General features: G+C 43.4%; 2 protein-coding genes across 3 annotated transcripts in view; both read left to right on the top strand.

Moving 5' to 3' along the window:
- fgd6 (FYVE, RhoGEF and PH domain containing 6) overlaps positions 1-11,215 on the top strand; it is a 50,436-nt gene extending 39,221 nt beyond the window's left edge. For both annotated transcript variants that reach the window (XM_017494133.3, XM_017494132.3), the window contains exons 13-21: positions 1,634-1,717; positions 1,823-1,902; positions 1,997-2,096; positions 4,200-4,343; positions 4,475-4,583; positions 4,682-4,776; positions 6,412-6,540; positions 6,662-6,810; positions 9,788-11,215. In XM_017494133.3, coding sequence (XP_017349622.1) covers positions 1,634-1,717; positions 1,823-1,902; positions 1,997-2,096; positions 4,200-4,343; positions 4,475-4,583; positions 4,682-4,776; positions 6,412-6,540; positions 6,662-6,810; positions 9,788-9,824 — 927 coding nt within the window. In that variant the 3' untranslated portion in view covers positions 9,825-11,215. The remainder of the gene's footprint in view (positions 1-1,633; positions 1,718-1,822; positions 1,903-1,996; positions 2,097-4,199; positions 4,344-4,474; positions 4,584-4,681; positions 4,777-6,411; positions 6,541-6,661; positions 6,811-9,787) is intronic.
- Positions 11,216-12,775: 1,560 nt separating this feature from the next.
- Positions 12,776-20,000, top strand: part of nr2c1 (nuclear receptor subfamily 2, group C, member 1) — a 15,381-nt gene continuing 8,156 nt past the window's right edge. Inside the window, exons 1-9 of the mRNA XM_017494136.3 lie at positions 12,776-12,914; positions 16,099-16,261; positions 16,368-16,598; positions 16,869-16,947; positions 18,083-18,262; positions 18,661-18,808; positions 19,139-19,235; positions 19,701-19,885; positions 19,995-20,000. The exon at positions 19,995-20,000 is cut by the window's right edge and continues 136 nt beyond it. Of these exons, the coding sequence (XP_017349625.1) occupies positions 16,208-16,261; positions 16,368-16,598; positions 16,869-16,947; positions 18,083-18,262; positions 18,661-18,808; positions 19,139-19,235; positions 19,701-19,885; positions 19,995-20,000 (980 nt within the window). The 5' untranslated portion in view covers positions 12,776-12,914; positions 16,099-16,207. The remainder of the gene's footprint in view (positions 12,915-16,098; positions 16,262-16,367; positions 16,599-16,868; positions 16,948-18,082; positions 18,263-18,660; positions 18,809-19,138; positions 19,236-19,700; positions 19,886-19,994) is intronic.

The following is a 20,000-nucleotide window of genomic DNA, read 5'->3' on the forward strand; positions in this document are numbered from 1 at the left end:
AGTCTGTTATGAGATTACTCGGGACACTGTTGGGTTTCTGTGTGTAGAGTATTGTGACTCGGTTTAGCTGCTGGTGAGCAGGACGATGGGAAAACAGAGGCGTTTGAGCCTCTTGCTTGGCAAACAATTCACACCTCAATACAACAGTAACATTGATACAGAGAGAAAACAACTATAGCTTTTTTGATGGTAAAGAAAAAGCCCTGTATACAAATGCCACACTAAAATGCTAACATTTAAGCCTAGTAGGCTAGGTGAAAAAAAGAAATGCTTATGGGAAAAACTGCGAATTCTTAAAGCCCTGAGTGTTTACTTACATACGAGCTGTTAGAGTTTTCTAGAAAAAGTGGCAGGCGGGGTATAAGTCCTGTACGGATGGTAGGCTGCAGCTGACGGTAATCTCTGCAATCCTGCAGCTCAGCCTTGGCCTGAGCAGTGAACCAGACCGTTGCAGATGACGTTAGGATCGCCTCGATGCCTTTTTTGCGTACGCTTCTTTAGCCGTCGCAGGAAGCAAGGTCGCTGCCGGGCCTCGTTTGTGATTGAAATAATAATACGACGTCTTCCCATTTCAGAAGAGTGGCCAAGAATTCGATCGGCAACCGAGTGTAAAACCTGATCGCGTTTTCCTCCTAAAATCATCGACCATCTCGTGTTCTGGGTGTGGCGGTGTTCTGGCTGCACCAGGTTGTTAAACGGTTCGGAGTGGTGTCATTTGTGAACCCGATGAGCAAAATAATAACATAATAACGTGCACAGATATAGGTAGCTAGACGAGGGCAGTAATACAGACTGAGGAAAATGTTTACGGATTCCCGATATGAGGACGCAGCACGTAAAAGCAAAAAATCAGCGAGCGGTTGGCCTGGCATCGTAGCTGGTCTTGTGTACGTTAATGCCACTTATACAGAGAAGTGATGCGTATATACAGTATATATTATTCACTTTAGCTCGTCCGATTCACTTTAAGAGAGGAAAATGTGAGGCTGATCAGAGGGAGTGACCGTCAATAGCGCTTATTACATGAGTTTGATCATGTGACAAAAAATAATTACACATGGCCAAAATGCTGCATCATAAGAGAAAATAATACACCGTGTATCCGGCCGCGTCACCCCACCCTGTCGCTGATCGTCCTCTCATAACGGTATACCCCGTTTTGTTTCATTCCTAGAGGCAAGAGTCTTCTAGGAGAATGAAGAGATGTCAACGTTGCTTATAATTCAGACTCGTTAATCCTGAGCGGCTTAACGATACCGGAACAAGACTGAAAACCGGTGTTTTGATTGAGCGATAAAGTGCACTGTAACGTCACACTTTTTCACACCGCGTCTCTGTTTTGACACTTAAAATGAGGGATGATGGCACTCGTGGAACATCTATACTTCCTATGAGCGTTACTGTAGATTATGTCCGGGGTACAATATTATAATTTTGCAGCTAAATGCTTTAAAACGTTGTCTCATAGTGTGACCAAAAACGTTGCTTAATGATGTACATTATTTGATTAAGAAGTTAATAATGAAAAACAAACATCCCCCCTCTCTCTCTCTCTCTCTCTCTCTCTCTCTCTCTCTCTCTCTCTCTCTCTCTCTCTCTCTCTCTCTCTCTGTGTGTGTGTATGTGTGTGCAGTTTAATGACATCCTGCTGTACACCACTCCTGTACAATCTGGCCAGTATAAAGTAAACAGCATGCTGTCTCTGGCTGGTATGAAGGTATCCTGCATTTTACTCAAACACACTGATACCCTCCCCTACACACACACACACACACACACACACACACAAACACAGGATAATTAATGAGTGCGTTTCCTGTAGGTAAGCAAGCCCAGTCAGGAGGCCTATCAAAACGAACTGAACATTGAGAGCGTGGAACGGTCTTTCATCCTGTCCGCTAGGTAAGAATCAGACACACACACACACACAAACGTAATGGAATGACATTAAACACATGCCCAAGCTGGTTTTAACTTCAGTAATGTGTGTGTACAGCTCAGCCACGGAGAGAGACGAGTGGCTAGAAGCCATCGCCACGGCAATAGACGACTACACAAGGAAGAAGATCTCATTTATCTCCAGCCGTAGCCAAGAGGTAGGGGTGTGAGTGTGCGCACAGTTTCCCACTTATTCCAGATGTATTCAACCAACTAAGACATGCTTGCGATCAATGGACCTGCTCCCGTCCTATGAATGTGTGTGTTATACACTCACTGAGCACTTTATTAGGAATGGCCAGACTGGTTCGAGCTGAAGAAAGACTACAGTAACTCTGATAACCACTCTGAACAATTGTGTTGAGCAGAAAAGCATGCCTACATCCCATAATATTAGCGGGCAAGAGGCAGACCCACTGGCGTGTCATCTAGCCATATCTACTATGCGTGCTCTGGCTCCAAGGTTTCTGCTGTACAGACTCTGGCAGACTCCCATTTCAACCCCAAAAGGCTTCTAAAACACACAATGGGGCCATGCTGTCCACTCATATACACTGTAATTGTCCATTCATCCATTTTCTGTACCGATTATCCTACACAGGGAGCCTGCAGCATATCCCAGGGGACTTGAGGCACAAGGCAAGGGGACACCCAGGATGGGGTGCCAACCTATCGCAGGGCACAAACGCACACACGTTCATACACTACGGACAATTTGGAAATGCTAATCAGCCTACAACGCATGTCTTTGGACCGGGGGAGGAAACCGGAGTACCCGGAGGAAACCCCCAAAGCACAGGGAGAACACGCGAACTCCGCACATACACGGCGGAGATGAGATTCAAACCCTCAACCCCCCGAGGTGCGAGGCAATCGTGCTCAGCAATAAATTGGGGCAGCTCATAGGTGGAGTCCTGGACCCACCCATAGGTGGTGGATATTTCCACACGTTTTCTCCCAGACCACTGAGAATGATGAACATCTTCAGGTGTGAAGGAATGTGAACCAACCAGACTAGACAGTACAACATACTCCTGCATGTTAGACTAGCTCTTTCGTATGTGACGGTGTACGAGTGCGCTGTATGGAGGTCTTTTCTCATATTATATACAGTATACACTACTATCCTTTCAGGAGGCCCAGAATTCCTAGCTAAAGCCCTGACTGTAAATGAGAAATGCGCTCGGATCCAAGTACGTGCATCACTGGTGTAAATCACACACACACCCCCACACACACACACACACACACCCCCCTTATATGTAAAAGCCAGAGACAGAGTCAGTACACAGACCACCCTGAAGCTCCACCATGATAAACCACCACTCACTATTAGACCCCGCCTCCTGCTGGAGAATATTCCGGAAGGTCACTTTTTAGGTTATTTATTTCACTTTGTGCGCGTTTTCACAGCTCTCTGTTTTAAAGTACACATTCCATCTAGACATAGAAGAGGGAAACAGCAATTACCCAGCACCTAAGACCTCTAAACACTGGTTTTACAGCTCCAGAATAGTTCTAAAGAGACCGCCTAGCCTGCAGGCCATGACTGAATGCATATTCCATATTATAAACAGGTGATTACACAGTAAACATGTTAAACATGCCCAGACTTAGTATGTGCATTCTTCAGTTTCCAGATTCGCCAGCGTCCATGCTTTTATACTGTGCGTGTCACGTGGATAACGTCGTTCCGAGACAGAAAAGTTGCACGTGAGCGTGACGGTCACAGCTTTACGTGCACGCGCACAGGGATCACTCCTAGCCTGAGCGTCTGAAGCCAGATCGACTGAGGACGTTCTTATCGAGTTAACTACGCTTGCGTTTGTCAGGTTTTGTCAAGCGGGAACTTAGTCTGGGATCCAGGCTGTGTTTAACCTGCTTTGTGAGATAGGTCCCTGAATAGTTTCTATATTCAAGGCTTCGATTGACACTTTTCCAGCCCAGAAATAAGCTCCACCCCTTCTGCGATCTGGCCCTTTAAAAAGAAAAAAGAGAGCGAGAGAGATTTAACTCTGGTTTTCTCGAGATCACGCAGAGAGATGGGAAATCTTTTTAGTCATTTTTGTTTTCAATGCAAATGTATTTAGGGTTTACAAATGACAAACTGCTTCTTTAAGTCAAATCATGTAAAAATGGCAGCATAATCCCTTCTAACTGAGCCGTGTGCACTAGAGATGCTTTCTATGTTTTATGTATATATGTGTGTGTGTGTGTGTGTGTGTGTGTGTGTGTGTGTGGTTTTTATCCATCACGTACAGTCTGAGGAAGTACCCACTGATGGTTCTCCACTGGGTTCTAAAGCTCCTATCTGGATCCCAGACCTCCGCACCACCATGTGTATGATCTGTACCTGCGAGTTCACCCTCACCTGGAGACGCCACCACTGCCGGGCCTGCGGCAAGGTCAGGGGTCAACTTGGGTCCGGAACACAAATATGGAGACGTATAAATGATAACGTCCGGTCGAAATTCATTCATGAAAACAAAGCGCGTGTGTTTGTGTTTTTGTTTTTGTTTTTTTGTTTGTTTTTCAGGTTGTGTGCCAGGCGTGTTCGTCGAATAAATATTATCTGGAGTACCTGAAGAATCAGCTGGCGCGAGTGTGTGATCAGTGTTATGTCAAACTACAGCAGAAAGATAAAGGTTTGAGCTTTCTCTCCCGAGTTTAAAGCTTTTTTCGGTGCTGATCGGTGAACGCCGCGTCTCGTCTCACCCGTCTTCTGTGTCCGGTTCCCTCTCAGGCGAGCAGTCCGAGGTGGCCGTTTCACCCAGCGGCCGCAGCTCGGCGTTCTCCTTCTCTAGAAAACAAAAGAAGATTCCCGCGGCTCTGAAAGAGGTAACGTTTAAGACGCGTTGCGTTAACTGTACTAGTATACTGCACCGTTATATCATATGATTACAAAGAGCCTGTGCTGCCTAACACGTGGTCTAAATATGTGGATTGGACAAATGTTTAGCAACATTACACACTCCTGGATTATAAGTATTACTTCAGCATTAGGGCTTTTATATTATACAGTATGTTTATATCTCGCACGATTTGATCACAGTGAGAAAACGATTCATCTCTGAATCCACTCGTGTTTTTGGTCTAGTGCAGCGATTTTTCAAATTTTTTTTATTATTTTGTAGATAAATAAAAACCCGAGCCAAATGACAGAGCTGTAGTTATGCCGTGTGTGCTGGATTTTTGGATGGAACATACGAAAGACACGACGATGTTGTACATTTTATAGCATTTTACTTTATGGGATGATGGAATTATTTCTAGAGCCCTGTCTCCTAGGGACGGGCGATTATCTTATCGTTTGCCGCAATAAGAACGATTCTTCCCGTGATGATAACGATAAAGCCTAGCCGATGACGTATTTCTCCGCGCGACGGCGTGCAGACGTCCGCGGCTCACGCGCAGAGCGTAAACGAGTACGGCGGACGCCAAGCCGAGGAGGAGTTCATCGCTAAACTGTACCTCTACAATCTGGAACTGGTTTGCTTACAGGAAATCCGTCGTATTTCTAGATCAGCGTTCGTGTTTCTGAGGCTCTCAAGATCACAGCGATCACTTGTAGCTGGCGCACGGTTCTAGATCTATATCGCCAGTGATATCGTTATCGCAATGAATACCAGAAAATATCCCGATATGGTTTTACGTCCATATCGCCCAGCCCTACTGCATCACCGTGCTTGCTCAGGTGAGGTGACCTTTTAAAAGAAAATAATAATAATAATAATTCTCAATGAATGAGTTTTACAAGTATGTTTTCGGCTGCACACACACCCCTCACCCTACATGTTTTTGTGGGGGGGTTTCGGTTCGGTCAATCCTGTGTGAAAATAATACAGTGCAGATACAGGACTCTCAAAGTTCCTGAGAGTTGTAAAAGCACCATTAGTGGGATTCTGATCCAGTAAACTGAACGTGTGAAATGGGTTCCGATTGACCTACTCCAGCTCCCGGTCTGTAACCGCCGTTCATAATTTCTCGACGTAATCCTAACCGGAGCTGTGGGCCTTTCTCTGGAACTCCAGAATGTCCCAAATGTCTCCATACACGGGGGACTACGTTCGCCAGAACCACACCGGTCGCGCCTTCGACGGCGGGTGTTCATGGACGTCCGCAACACTTCCAGTCTTCTCGGGTCCGTCAATACGTCCGGCGACAGTGTCGTGTGCAGAACGTGCTCGCCGTGTTTCCCGGTAAAGTCCATCGCAACCTTGCGACCGTTCCCCGATCCAGCCATGAGAATGATTTCAATACCTCCGTCTTTTGTCGAAGGCGTTCTTAAAGACTATCTGAAAAGAAGATATAATTAAACGAAGTATAAAAAATTGGACTAAGAAGTGTTCATTTCCCCGTATGTATGGAGACTTTTGGGACACGGTGGTATTACTGTAATATCAGAAGGTTTAGGACACGTGATGTAAATTCCCCTAAACAGCCGCAGTACCTTGACAGCATTTTCTCTGGCAGGTTTCTGCGAACACTGAGAATTCCTCTATGAGCGGTTATCTCCAGCGATCCAAAGGCTACAAGAAACCGTGGAAGCGGCTGTGGTTCGTCATCAAGAACAAAGTCCTTTACACATACGCTGCTAGCGAGGTACACCGCCGGCATCATTCTGCTTTTGTCAGGATTCCTTTGCTCAGACTGTGTTTGGAATACGAGTGCTAGTGGTAGAGTCAGATTTGTCAGGTGCTGATGTTTGTGTGTCCGCGCTCAGGATGTCGCGGCGCTGGAGAGTCAGCCGCTGCTGGGCTTTTTCCTGAGGGAAGAGAAGTCCGGACCGGCAGAGAAGCTGCAGTTTAAACTCTATCACAAGAACATACTGTATTATATCTTCAGAGCGGACGATATCCCTGCAGCTCAGAGGTACACACACGTACACACAGACGATGATATAAACAGTTTCCAAGCTAAATATCATCATATGAATATTTATTGTTGTGTGAGACTGGGAAAAATGTTCATTTAAACACTGATGTTTAAAAACAAAACAAAACAAAAAACCCCTCATTTCTGCCATATCGAACATTTTTCTGTTCAAAAAGCCAGTTGTATTGGATTTGAAAGGCCAGGAGAATATGAAATTAGCTTCTGTTAGTGGAAAATTTCACTGTGTGCGCCAGTAGACCTGTGCTTCTCAAACTTTTTCAACGTGAGACCCTCCCTTGTGTAGCGTGCATCCCTTTATGGCCCCACAGAGTCTTCAAAATGTCATTTTTTTCCCACGCTAGGCTGTTCTATATTAACTTGCTCAGCTACAAGATTACGTCCTCTGTCTAAAAACGTAGCCATTTTAAATATCAGCGTGTGGCTAACAGTGACGGATATTAAACAGGTCAAATAATAAAAAAAAAAATAAAATAAACAATGTTCTAGAATTTCTATGCGGCCGTTCTGGCGCCATCTGGTGGCCCCCTGTTTGAGAACCACCGCAATAGACAACAAGACGAGGGCTGCGTCAATACCCCGACAACTTTACTATACAGTAGGCAAAAAAACGTATGTCTGAATTCTCAGTATTCATAAAACAATAGGTGAGAAATTATCTAGGATGACCTACTGCTCCCGCCGAGATTCTGCAGTATGGAAGCGACGGGACTGGCGTGGAACTGCTGTCAGAGTCAAAGATGGTGGAAAACGGCGCGTCGGCTCTTTTTAAGTTGTAGGTCACGTGACGATACTGACATGGTGGATGTAGAATGTCCACATTGTATTCGTACCGCACGCACGCACTCACTGCCTGGCCAAAAATAAATAAGTAGTCGCGCACTCTAACATTTCGTTGCACATTACAGCACGCATTCGTCGTGGCGTTGTTTCGATGATGTTTATTTCCATCCAGAGTTGCATTCATTTTTGGCCGAGATCTTGTGTTGAGGACGGGAAAGTCGAAATACTCCGTAAAGTGTTCTCCAGCACATCCCCAAAGATCTTCAATGGGGTTAAAGTCAGCTCCCTCAACTACTTTTTCACAATTTGAGCCTGATGAATCTCGGCATTGTCATCCTGGAATATGCCTGTGCCATCAGGGAAGAAAAAAAAATCCATTACTGGGATAACATAATGTTGCTGAGCCTCGACCTGACCAATTGAAGCAACCCCAGACCATAACAGTTCCTCCAGTGGCTTGTACAGTAAGCAGTAAATCTGGACTCGTCAGACCACATGACCTTTTTCTATTCCAAATTGAAGTCATTTTTATCCGATTTGCCTCACGCCGATTGGGCCGCACAGCTGTTTAGTCCCAATCCTGGAAGTTCTCGTCGCGTTGTGTGTGGAAATGCTCTTACTCTCACTATTAAACATAGACATGAGTTCTACTCTCCGTTTTTTTTTTTTTATGATGTGACCTCACCAAGTGTTTTAAAGATCATTCAAGGTTTCGAACGTTCATTTTTCCGACCACATTTCTTCCTCAAAGTTGACTGCTTGCCACTCTCCTTCCAGGTTTTAATAACGCGTTGGACAGTTCTTAACCCGACCCGATTCCAGGGATTCAAACAGTCTCCTTAGTTGTTTTCGTTGCTCGATGCATGGCAATAATTTGCCCCTTCTGAAACACAGTAACATCATCTCCACGACCATGGGATACGTCTTCCGACACGGCTGTTTAAATAATGAGAAGCTACACACTGCTTCAGTTAGGGTTCAAAGAATTGTTGCCAGCTGAATCACTGCAATAATGATCCAGTCATAGGCCCTTAAGTATTTGCTTATTTAAATCTAAATAATTTTTGGACAGGCATTGTATACTGATCAGATGGCCGAGCAGTAGGTACTGAATCGAATGTAGTTGGTACTGAATCGAATGCAGTAGGTACTGAATCGAATGCAGTTGGTACTGAATCTAATGCAGTAGGTACTGAATCGAATGCAATTGGTACGGAGTCGAATGCAATTGTTACTGAATCGAATGCAGTAGGTACTGAGTCGAATGCAGTAGGTACTGGATCGAATGCAGTAGGTACTAAATCGAATGCAGCTGGTAATGGATCGAATGCAGTAGGTACTGAATCGAATGCAGTAGGTACTGAGTCGAATGCAGTAGGTACTGAATCGAATGCAGTTGGTACTGGATCGAATGCAGTAGGTACTAAATCGAATGCAGTTGGTAATGAATCGAATGCAGTAGGTACTGAATCGAATGCAATTGGTACTGAATCTAATGCAGTTGGTACTGAATCTAATGCAGTTGGTACTGAATCAAATGCGATTTCAGAAGCGGCCATGGTATGTTCTTTCTTGAAGGGAAAAAAAAAAAAAGGTGGAAATTCTAAATAGGTTTCTGTGTATGTTCTCACCATGATTGTATAGGTTTCCTCCAGTTTCTCTGCTTTCCTCATACTGTCCAAAAACAAGCTGGCTTGGCTAAATTGCCCCCAGGTGTGTGTGTGTGTGTGTGTGTGTGCATAGTGCCCCGACTCAACATGTATTCCAGTCTTTCTCCCTGGGATACACCCTAGAGCTACTGCATCCCTGCGATGGATGAATGACGAATGAATAAATAAACTTGTAATCATGCTGCATTTCCAATAACTCCTAAACCAAAGAAAACACCTCCTCAACTTGCTGTTCTTATCATCGGGAACCCGATGCTCTCCAATCCCTCTCGCTTTTGCTGCTCACGCTTCTGTCCTGCGATCTTCATTTCTGACCCCCACTCCCGTCCAACATCTCGCTCGCTGAACGTTTTTCACCAGAACCCCAGCACCGATACACAGCTTTACTTGTTTCTAATTGATCTTCAGAATTACAAAAATGCAAGCGCACAAACATCTGAGCTTTTATCTGTTCACTTTTATCTCATATCTCTGTGTGTTTGTTTTTGTTTTTCTCATTTCAGGTGGATCGAGGCGTTTCAGGAGGCCATGATTCTTTGACTAACGTGGATCCGAATAGTTTATTAGAACTCGTTGGATTTTTTTTTTTCCTAGCCCGCAGCAGTAAACTAAGGAACACTGCCTGAGCTCAGAAGACACCTGTTAAAATATTAAAACGAGTATGGAACGAAGGACGTGTAATAAGCAACCTAGCAAAGGGGCGTGACTTCCAGCTGTTCCCCTTTTGATCCTTTTCTCAACAGCGGTGTGAGATCTCCGAGGTTGTGCACTAGTGACTGGAAATAGCAGGATTGTCCGAAAGCACAGACCAGTAACCTCTTGTTAGCCAGCGTGAGCTGGATTCTGCCTCACATTCAAATAATTTTGGGCGTGTGTGTGTGTGTGCATGCCAGAGGAGTCAAAATGATATATGTAGGTCACCTAAAATGTCACTGGACATATCAAGAACGTCCAAGTTCTGGGAATGTGAGGAAGGCTGTAAGTATGAAGCGTGTGTCAGGAATTATTATTATTATTTTCAAAAAAGGTCACGTTTGATCATGAGTCAAATGCGGACGTGCACAAGCAAGTGCGAATATCCAGCGTCCAAGAGCAAAAAATGTTTGTCTGCAATGGTGCATCATGGGAGATGTAGGATACCACTGTAAGAGCCAGTAGTGTGTGTTGTTGTTTTTTAGAAGCCTTAAACAAAGTTTTTTAAAAATATGTTTAGCCTTTTTAAACAACTTTTTATCTATTTGTTTTGTATAGGGCTGACAGTAAAAAAAAAAAAAAGAATGAAACTATGATACTGGGAATAACTGGATGTACGTGTAAATATACTGTATATGATAATATAATGCTGGTTTACTGCAGGTCTATTTATAACAATTCAAGATTGTTAGTCTCGAATGAATTTAATGGTTTTGTAATTTAACAGCGTGTCAGGTTTTTAGCGAGCTAAGAACTGTGTAATATCACTGCGTGATACCGAGCATAGTCTTCTAACACACTCGGAGAAAACATTCTGTCATTATAATGAACTCGTGTTAGTGATGTAATTCTTACTGTTCTACACTATTACCCAATTAGGCTGGAAAAGTGTCACGTGAATAAAATCAGGATGATTTTTGTGATCTGATGTCTTCCGATCTTGTTGATTCTGGTGGTATGACGTTAGAGCGGAAAGATGTTTTAATTTGAGAGGACAAAATGCACTGCACACTGAAATTTTTTCTTTTGTTTTATTATTTTTTAGGATTAAATCTGCTGTTTTAGTCCCTCATCCCTAAGCTAGCTGGTCATGGTTGCTTTTTCTTTTCTTCCCCCCCACAGAATTGACTTTTAATTATGTTGTAACACCCAAGCAACCGTTTGAAAACACACATTGAGCTCAGTATGTTAAATATGGATGTAAATTATGAGAGGTAATAAATCATTTTAAAGAGCAATTCTTGTTTATCGTGTGTTTATTGTCTTGTTTATACTCTGCTGTCATGGATATCAAAACGATTGCAAACACAACATGGGTTTTATCCAAAAAAAAAAAAAACTTTGTTAAATATAAGTGTGCAACAGTTATTGGCACCCTTCGTGCCAATAACTGTCAATAATTTGTGCTGCCTCTCGTCGCCAAGATAACAGCTCTGAGTCTTCTCCTATAATGCCTGATGAGGTTGGAGAATACACAAGGGTTCTGAGACCATTCCTCCATACAGAATCTCTCCAGATCCTTCACATTTCGAGGTCCACGCTGGTGGACTCTCCTCTTCAGTTCACCCCACAGGTTTTCTATGGGGTTCAGGTCAGGGGACTGGGATGGCCATGGCAGGACCTTGATTTGGTGGTCAGTAAACCATTTTTGTGTTGATTTTGATGTATGTTATGGATCATTGTCCTGCTGAAGATCCAACCATGGCCCATTTTAATCTTTCTGGCAGAGGCAGTCAGGTTTTCATCTAATATCTGTTGATATTTGATAGAGTCCATGATGACATGTATCCTAACAAAAAGTCCAGGTCCTCTGGCAGAAAAACAGCCCCAAAACATTAAAGATCCTCCACCATATTTAACCGTGGGCATGAGGTACTTTTCCATGTGGCTACCTCTCTGTGTGCTCCAAAACCACCTCTGGTGTTTATTACCAAAAAGCTCTATTTTGGTTTCATCTGACCATAGAACCCGATCCCATTTGAAGTTCCAGTAGTGTCTGGTAAACAAGACGCTCGAGTTTGTTTTTGGATGAGAGTAGAGGCTTTTTTCTTCAAACCCTTACAAACAACTTACTCATAACAGCTGACTAGAACTTCTTAATTATTGGCCTGATGGTGGAAATGGGCATTTTCAATGCTTGTGCTATTTTCTTATAGCCACTTCTCATTTTGTGAAACTCAACAACCTTTTGCAGCACATCACATCACAGCTATATTCCTTGGTCTAACCCATTGAATTTGGTCTGTGTTACCTCATATTTATACCCCTGTGAAACAAAGTCAAGGTTGAACAATTTCCTGTTCCAAGTCATCCAGGTGTACAATTTCTTTCAAATATCAATGCGAATATACTTCTTAATATATCTTTGTCATATGAATTCACAGGGGTGCCAATAATTGTTGCACACCTACATTTAACGATTTTTTTTCATAAACCCGTGTTTTGTTTTCAATTGTTTGATATCCACGAGAGCAGAGTATTTTAGAGAATTTTTTTGAACAAAAGATCAAAAGGTTCAACCATAAAGAGACCCCCCCCCCCCCCCTTCTTTGCTCATATTCACCAGGGGTGCCAATATTAGTGGAGGGCACTGTATGCGCGCGCGCGCGTGTGTGTATTATGAAAGTGAAACCGTTAAAAAGCATGAGAGGAAGAAACCCGGTCCATCCAACAACCAGTGTCAAGTAAACCATTACGTCATTGCAATAAAATCTCATGAATAAAGAAAATGTTCTCCACAAATAATAATAAGAGTTATAATCTTGCAGTACGCTTCCTCGATGAACGCCTTCATTCCGCGACACGATTTCCGCGCATGCGCAGTTGCATTTTCCGCGCAGAAGGGTCGCGAACTCTGACCTCCCCGAGGCGAAGCGATTTCGGAAAAATTGATCAAAAACATCGGATTTTTGAGTGATTCAGATATCGAGTGAAACGGTAAGAGCTGAAGTTTTTTGAACGAGAGGTCCGGTTGCGCGCTTGTTGGGGCGCGTGGAGTTACAGTATAAACGAGTGATATAAAAGCGCGCGGTGGCTAGCTGGCCTGCTGTAGCTAGTTAGCATGTCAACAACTTCCTTCACCTGACCAACTTCTCATTCGGTTTATTTCACTCCTCAGATTATGTAGTGTTCCGTGTCAGAGATTAGCAATCTATCGCGCGTTTGTTTCAGTAAAACTGTGCGCAGCTAACGCGTTTTTAGCGTCTGTGTTATGATGTGATAGCTAGCTTAGCTAAACTAGCTCCGTGCTAGCTCCCTGCGCGCGTTTCCGGTGTTCAGCGTTAGTTCAGTTAGTGCACAAAGTGCGATATAAACTATAAAGTAATCCACTCAGGGCGTGTCAGAGTGTTTATGTGCAGTGACTAAATCACTCAGTGTGTGTGTGTGTGTGTGTGTTAATCCCAGTGGAAGGAAGCGGCGCCCGGAATCGTTATTAGTGTCCTTTAACCCTTCAATGTTGACCTTTCACCCTACAGGAAAAACTATTTCTTTATCTTCCGTCTCACGGTTCTGATAAGGTTGGTTGTAGTCTTTTCTACACCCGGTCCGAGTCACTGCCAGGGACTGGAATTAAATATAGATATTAAATTCTAAACATGTCAACTCAATGCTATGTCAGTTAGCCAGCGTGCTAATCAAGCTAACTTGCTGCAAAGAAAAAGACAAACCACTCAATGTGTAATACACTTCTTCTAACCGTGATATGCACACTGATTAAACTATATATTTATTGTTGAACACTACTAGGAGTTGTGTGTGTGTGTGTGTGTGTATGTATGTGTGTATATATATATATATATATATATATATATATATATATATATATATATATAAAATGTGTATGTATGTACATGTGTGTGTGTGTGTGTGTGTGTGTGTATGTGTATTGAGATGTCAGACAGGCAGGCGGGGATGTGTACTGAGACAGATGGATCAGCAGGCTGGAAGGATAAATAGAGCTGGGTGTCATGAGTAGAGCAGCGATATAAGAAGCCACGAGACTCGGTCACAGTCCCCAGAGATGTAGTATAAATAGATACGAGCAGTGGACCCAGAACTGACCCCTGGGGAACACCAGCTGTGAGTTGCTGAGTTTCAGAAACCCCTCCCCTCCTTGATACCTTGAAAGATCTTCCTGAGAGATAGGATTCCACCCAGCGCAGAGCCATTCCGCTGATGTCTAGGCTGGAGAGAGCTGACAGGACGATCTGATGATTGGCAGCGTCAGAGCCAGCGGAGGTCGATCTTGCTAGTCGGAAAGCAAAGCGGTCTCCGTGGAGTGAAGTCAGACTGCTTGGCATCCAGGATGTTGTTCTGTGGGGGAAAAGTGGAGAGTTGATTAAAAACAGCTCTTTCGAGGGTTTTGGACAGAAGGTGAGAGGGTCCAGAGGACAGGTTGTAGGACGGCTAGAAAGGAGGTGTTTTGAGACATCCGTCTCTGACAGAGGGGAGAGGGAGGACAGTTGAGAGGCACCTTCTCCCTGTAACTGTCTCTGGGTGTCAGGGGTGGAGAACTGCTTCCTGATTGATGTAACCTTGTTGGGAAAGAAAGTGGTGTAGTCGTCTGCAGTGAGAGAGGTAGGGGAAGGGGGAGGAGGGGCGCAGAGAAGAGAGTACAGGTGTTGGGAGAGCTGCCATTCTTCTCCTGGTAGTATATGGCTTTGGCGGTGGAGATGCTATGGAGGGGAAAAAAGAGGAGAGGCGTGCTTGGTAATTGGTTAGGTCAGTTGGATTGTTTGATTTACGCCATTTCCTTTCAGCTGCCCTTAATCTGGTCCGGTTTTTACGGAGAATTTCTGAGAGCCGAGGGCTAGGGGGTGTCGTGCGAGCTGGCCTGGAGGTTTGGGGGCAGACGCTGTCAAGAGAAGACGTTAGAGTGGAACGTAGTATGTCCGTTGCGGTCTTTAAGTCCAGCGAGGAGAGGTGGCTATCAGAGGGAAGTGAGGTTGTGACGGTGGAGGAGAGGTGTGAGGATAAAGAGATGATCAGCGGTGTGGAGAGGAGTAATAAGAAGATTTTGTGTGGTGCAGTTACGCGTGAGGATGAGGTCGAGCTGTTTGTCAGCCGTGTGAGCTGCTGGGGCGGCGAACTGCTTGAGGTCAGACGTGGGTAGGAGGGCAAGTCTGTCGTTGAACTTGCCCTGTTGACCCGGAGGATGTGGATTTTGGTAGGGTCAGTAACTGGAACAGCATGAAATTCAAAGGAGGTGTTGGAGAAAGAGAGAGAGAGTAAATTTCCATGTTTCGGAGAGAAGCAAACCTGTACCAAGCCCTCGTTGCGGAGCATAAACGAAAAGTTTGAACGCGTACCGGAAACTCAGGCAGCGCATTCATAAACCACGATTAGCGAAGACGAAGTTTAGGAAACTGTTAACACACGAACGCTGTTGATTTGAAGACCAGGTTACATTTTTGCCACCGAGCTCACCGTTTTCAGTTTCAGAGTGCTTTTCTTTCTCATTGTATATTTTTGTCCGTTTCTTGAAAACAAACACTTTTATCACAAATTTAATCACATACCGTTCAAGTGATCAGTCAAACTGGTTGAACTGGTGGTGAGTTCAAACCCCAGCACCACCAGGCTGCCGCTGCTGGGCCCTTGAGCAAGGCCATTAACCCTCTAGTGCTCAGTTGTATAAAAATTTCATAAATGTAATTCGCTCAGGATAAGAGTGTCTGCCACATGCCGTTAATGTAATGTAATACTTAAATGAAATTGAGTTAAAACTCAATAATAATTATAATAACCTTGATAATTGTGCAGCACTGTTATTATTATTATTATTATTATTATTATTTCATCAAATCAGTGATGTACACATATTGACTACTGGTACACAAAACTGGATTATTGAACACTATTAGGACTTGTACTCACTTGTTTTTCTCTTGAGATTGTATATCAGCAAAAGGGAGTTTATTACAGGACAGCTATTTGTCCTGTAGCTCACACCAGAAACTGTCACACATTCATCTTCACAGTTTCCGGATGAGGCAATCTAGTTCTCTTCTAACGTCCCATTTGAATCGTATGAAGGTCGATGTTGTGTACAGGTGTTATTGATTGGTCAGGATGTGTGTTACATTACTGATGATTTGTTAAAACTTGTGTCTTTGTGTAGGTTGTGCATCGTAGGACTTTGTGTGTGTGTGTGTGTGTGTGTGTGTGTGTGTGTGTGTGTGTGTGTGATGGCGAGTTGCATTTAAGCCCAAGCGGTGTGCGGGGTCATCATGGCAGGAGAAAGTCCCAGAATTCAGCTGGTGTCAGCAGAAGGAGGTCTGCAGGTAATAGACGATACATTATCATTATACTGTACTTTCTGCTGCACTTTTCTAACACGTGTGTGTGTGTGTGTGTGTGTGTGTGTGTGTGTGTGTCTGGGGGGGTCAGATCGTGACAGACCAGCAGCTGGGTCAAAAGCTCCAGATAGTAACGGCGTATGATCAGGCGGGAGCCGGCAAGCAGCAGTTCATATTAGCCAACGTGGATTATCCCAATCAGGACAAACTTCTCCTAAAGCACGAGAGCTCACCGGGGAAAGTCATCCTGACTTCAGCTGATGGCTCAGCTGTCAATCAACTGCTCTTCACATCACCTGACCTGGCAGGTCAGCAGATCCAGGTAAGAGGCACTTCAAACATACACGCAGACAAAGGGGGCGTTACTACATACTGACATAATGAGGTGTCCAAACTTTTGCATATGCCACAACTACTCTGGTGTTTTGTTTTTACATTAATCAAATATAAAGTGCGCAGTACGAGCCTCAGAAAAATGTTAGCTTTTAAAATATTGCAGAGATTGTGTTTACTGCTTTTAACTTTCAGAAACTAAGTGGGGGGGGGCAAACTTTTGCACACAACTATGTTCGTATGTGTTGTTCTTCCACAGTTTGTCACCGAGGGAACAGACCAAAGCTCTGTTAAGCCTGTGGTAGAGTACTGTGTGGTGTGTGGAGACAAAGCTTCAGGTAAGTGACCACACACCCACACACATCCTACAAGTAATATTAATGCCACAGCACGGTTCAATTCTTGAATCTGATTGGTCAGAAGGTGTGCATTAGTTTTGAGTACCAGCGCAGCTATAACAGTTCCAGCTGTAACATGACCGATATGTTTATATTAATGTTCTAATTTACGTAACAGGGATTATACACATAATTGAAAACCTAATAATAAGTTTTTGAGCGAGAGCTAGCGAAAGAACGTGTGAGAGAGAGAGAGAGAGAGAGAGAGAGAGAGAGAGAGATACACTACTGAGGCAAGGATTGTTTATCGCAGCTTGTCTCACAAACATTCCACACCGTTAAATCTAGCTTTAAACCGTGTGCAGTGTCGTTACGGGTGTTATTAATGATTTGAACATTGTAATCATAGTAATAATTCCTTACTGTGTTACTAATCCACTTTATTTCGTACATTAAAATGCAGCTTAAAAGGTTCTATAAAGAAATAAGACGCAAAGTAAAATCCACAGCATAAAACTACAATAGCAATTAGAAAACAAGTCATTCTAAAATAAATCTTAAAGTAGCCATAAAATAAATATGATATATATTTATTTATATATATATATATATTTATTAAGGCAGTGATGGAAAATAATGGTGGCCACACAAAATATTGACACTTTGGGCCCAATTTGGACATTTTCACTTAGGGGTGTACTCACTTTTGTTGCCAGCGGTTTAGACATTAATGGCTGTGTGTTGAGTTATTTTGAGGGGACAGCAAATTTACACTGTTACACGAGCTCTACACTCACTACTTTACACTGTAGCAAAGTGTTATTTCTTCAGTGCTGTCACATGAAAAGATATAATCAAATATTTACAAACATGTGAGGGGTGTACTCACTTTTGTGAGATACTGTGTGTGTGTGTATATATATATATATATATATATATATATATATATATATATATATATATATATATATATATATATGTATGTATATATATATATATATATATATATGTATATATGTATATGTATGTATATGATGTATGGGTAACGTGAAGTGTAAAACTGACACTAATCACGTGGTACTTGTGATTGATCAGGGACTATAGGGGTAACGTTTAACGTTTGTGTGTCCTGAAGGTCGTCACTATGGGGCAGTGAGCTGTGAAGGCTGCAAAGGCTTTTTCAAGCGAAGCATCCGCAAGAACCTTGTGTACACGTGCCGCGGTTCAGGAGAGTGTGTGATCAATAAGCATCACCGCAACCGCTGCCAATACTGCAGACTGCAGCGCTGCATGGCTCTCGGCATGAAACAGGACTGTGAGTGTGTCTCTCTCTCTTTCTCTCTCTCTCTCACACACACACTCACACATACAGAAGCATGTACACATCTCATATTTGTTCACCACCAGTCTAAAGTTTGTGGACACTCGACTGAAATGTTTCTCATGATGTTAAAAACCTTTTGTTCTGAAGGTGTATGATGAAATGTTTGAAATCGGTGTTGTATACAGAAATATAATTGACCCAACGTGCTCATTTCTTTCATTAGAAAACTAACATTTTATTTACAAAAACTTTTTTTTTTTGAGGCAAACATGAACAGTACTTTGTTATAATAATCCAGGCTCTGTATAAGAACGCCTTCCTCCGTTGTTCAGTTATAGAATCGTGCTGTGCATGATTATTAAAGTTTGCCGCGCATGCGTTTCTCTCAGCCGTGCAGTGCGAAAGGAAGCCAGTGGAGGTGACGAGGGAAAAGCCGGCCAACTGCGCCCCCTCCATCGAGAAGATCTACATTCGCAAGAACCTCTGCAGCCCCCTGGCCGCCTTGCCCACCTTCGTCAACGAGAAAGAGACCGCCAGGTTTGTGTCTTAAAAGCATGTGTGGTGTTTACACGGTACATGAACATGAAATATCTCACTGTATTCCCCTAGCACAAATGTTTCCAAGGGCTCATATTTATTAACAAGTAAAATATTTTACCTTTATTAATCCCTCCTGGTGTTTATTAATCCCTCATTCAACATCCCACTCAGCAAGTGCGTGAGCCATAATCTACCCCTAATCTTTTGCAGCTATGCAAAAGGATAAGTTAGGCTTAAGAGTACACATGTAGGAGATCAACTACAGAGTCTTGTTTTTATTTTTGTTTTTTGTTTTTTAACACGCGTATGCATGTTTACTCTGCACAGGTCCACCAATGTGTTAAACTCCAACATGCTTCTGAACATCCAGCAGTCTCTGTCCAAGTTAGACAACACAATCCTCATCCCCTCCTCACCAGACCTGGTAACACACATGCACTCACTCTTGCTGTACTTTATTTGGGGGTAATCAGTCACTTTAATTGATGGCAGGCATACGCTATAGTCTTTAACATGAATTTGAATGTGATTGGTCGATTCTGAACACTGGAACATTCCCAGTTATAAAAGGGCGTGCACACTTATCCAAGCAGGTTATTGTATTTTTTTTTTCTCTCCCTCTATTCTTATTGATTTTCACTTTTAAAAACTTTTTTTTTTTGCATCAGAAAAACCTGCCATTTTAACTTTTTATAACCACTGTATGTTTCGTCGACATGCTGTAGTCTTTCATTTATAGCTAGAGAAATGGATTTTGTGCTTCTTTCTCGGTGCTGCAGTGTGTAGGTGGGAAAGAAAAAAGCCACTATGCTGTATAATCATGTGCAATGTGTGTATGTTGAGCGTAATGAATGTATGAGCCGACGTGCGTCTTTGCGTCCTCGTGCAGAATGACGAATCTCAGGGTGATCTCAGCACGCTGGCGAACGTGGTCACGTCTCTGGCCCACATGAGCAAGAGCCGCGAGGCGACGGACAACAGCGCCGACCACTCGGGACTGGAGAGCATGAGCACCGAGGGTGGCTCTGTGACCGATATCCAACCGGACGAGCAGAATTCCAGCGAAATCACTCAGTATGAGCACACAGAGAGTCTTGCACTATAACGGAGGTACAGAAATCCCTGAGGAGTGTGGTGTTAGTAACCTGTGTGTGTGTGTGTGTGTGTGTGTGTGTGTGTACAGAGCCTT

Source organism: Ictalurus punctatus, chromosome 19 (genome assembly GCF_001660625.3).
Source record: "Ictalurus punctatus breed USDA103 chromosome 19, Coco_2.0, whole genome shotgun sequence".
NCBI lineage: Eukaryota > Metazoa > Chordata > Actinopteri > Siluriformes > Ictaluridae > Ictalurus > Ictalurus punctatus.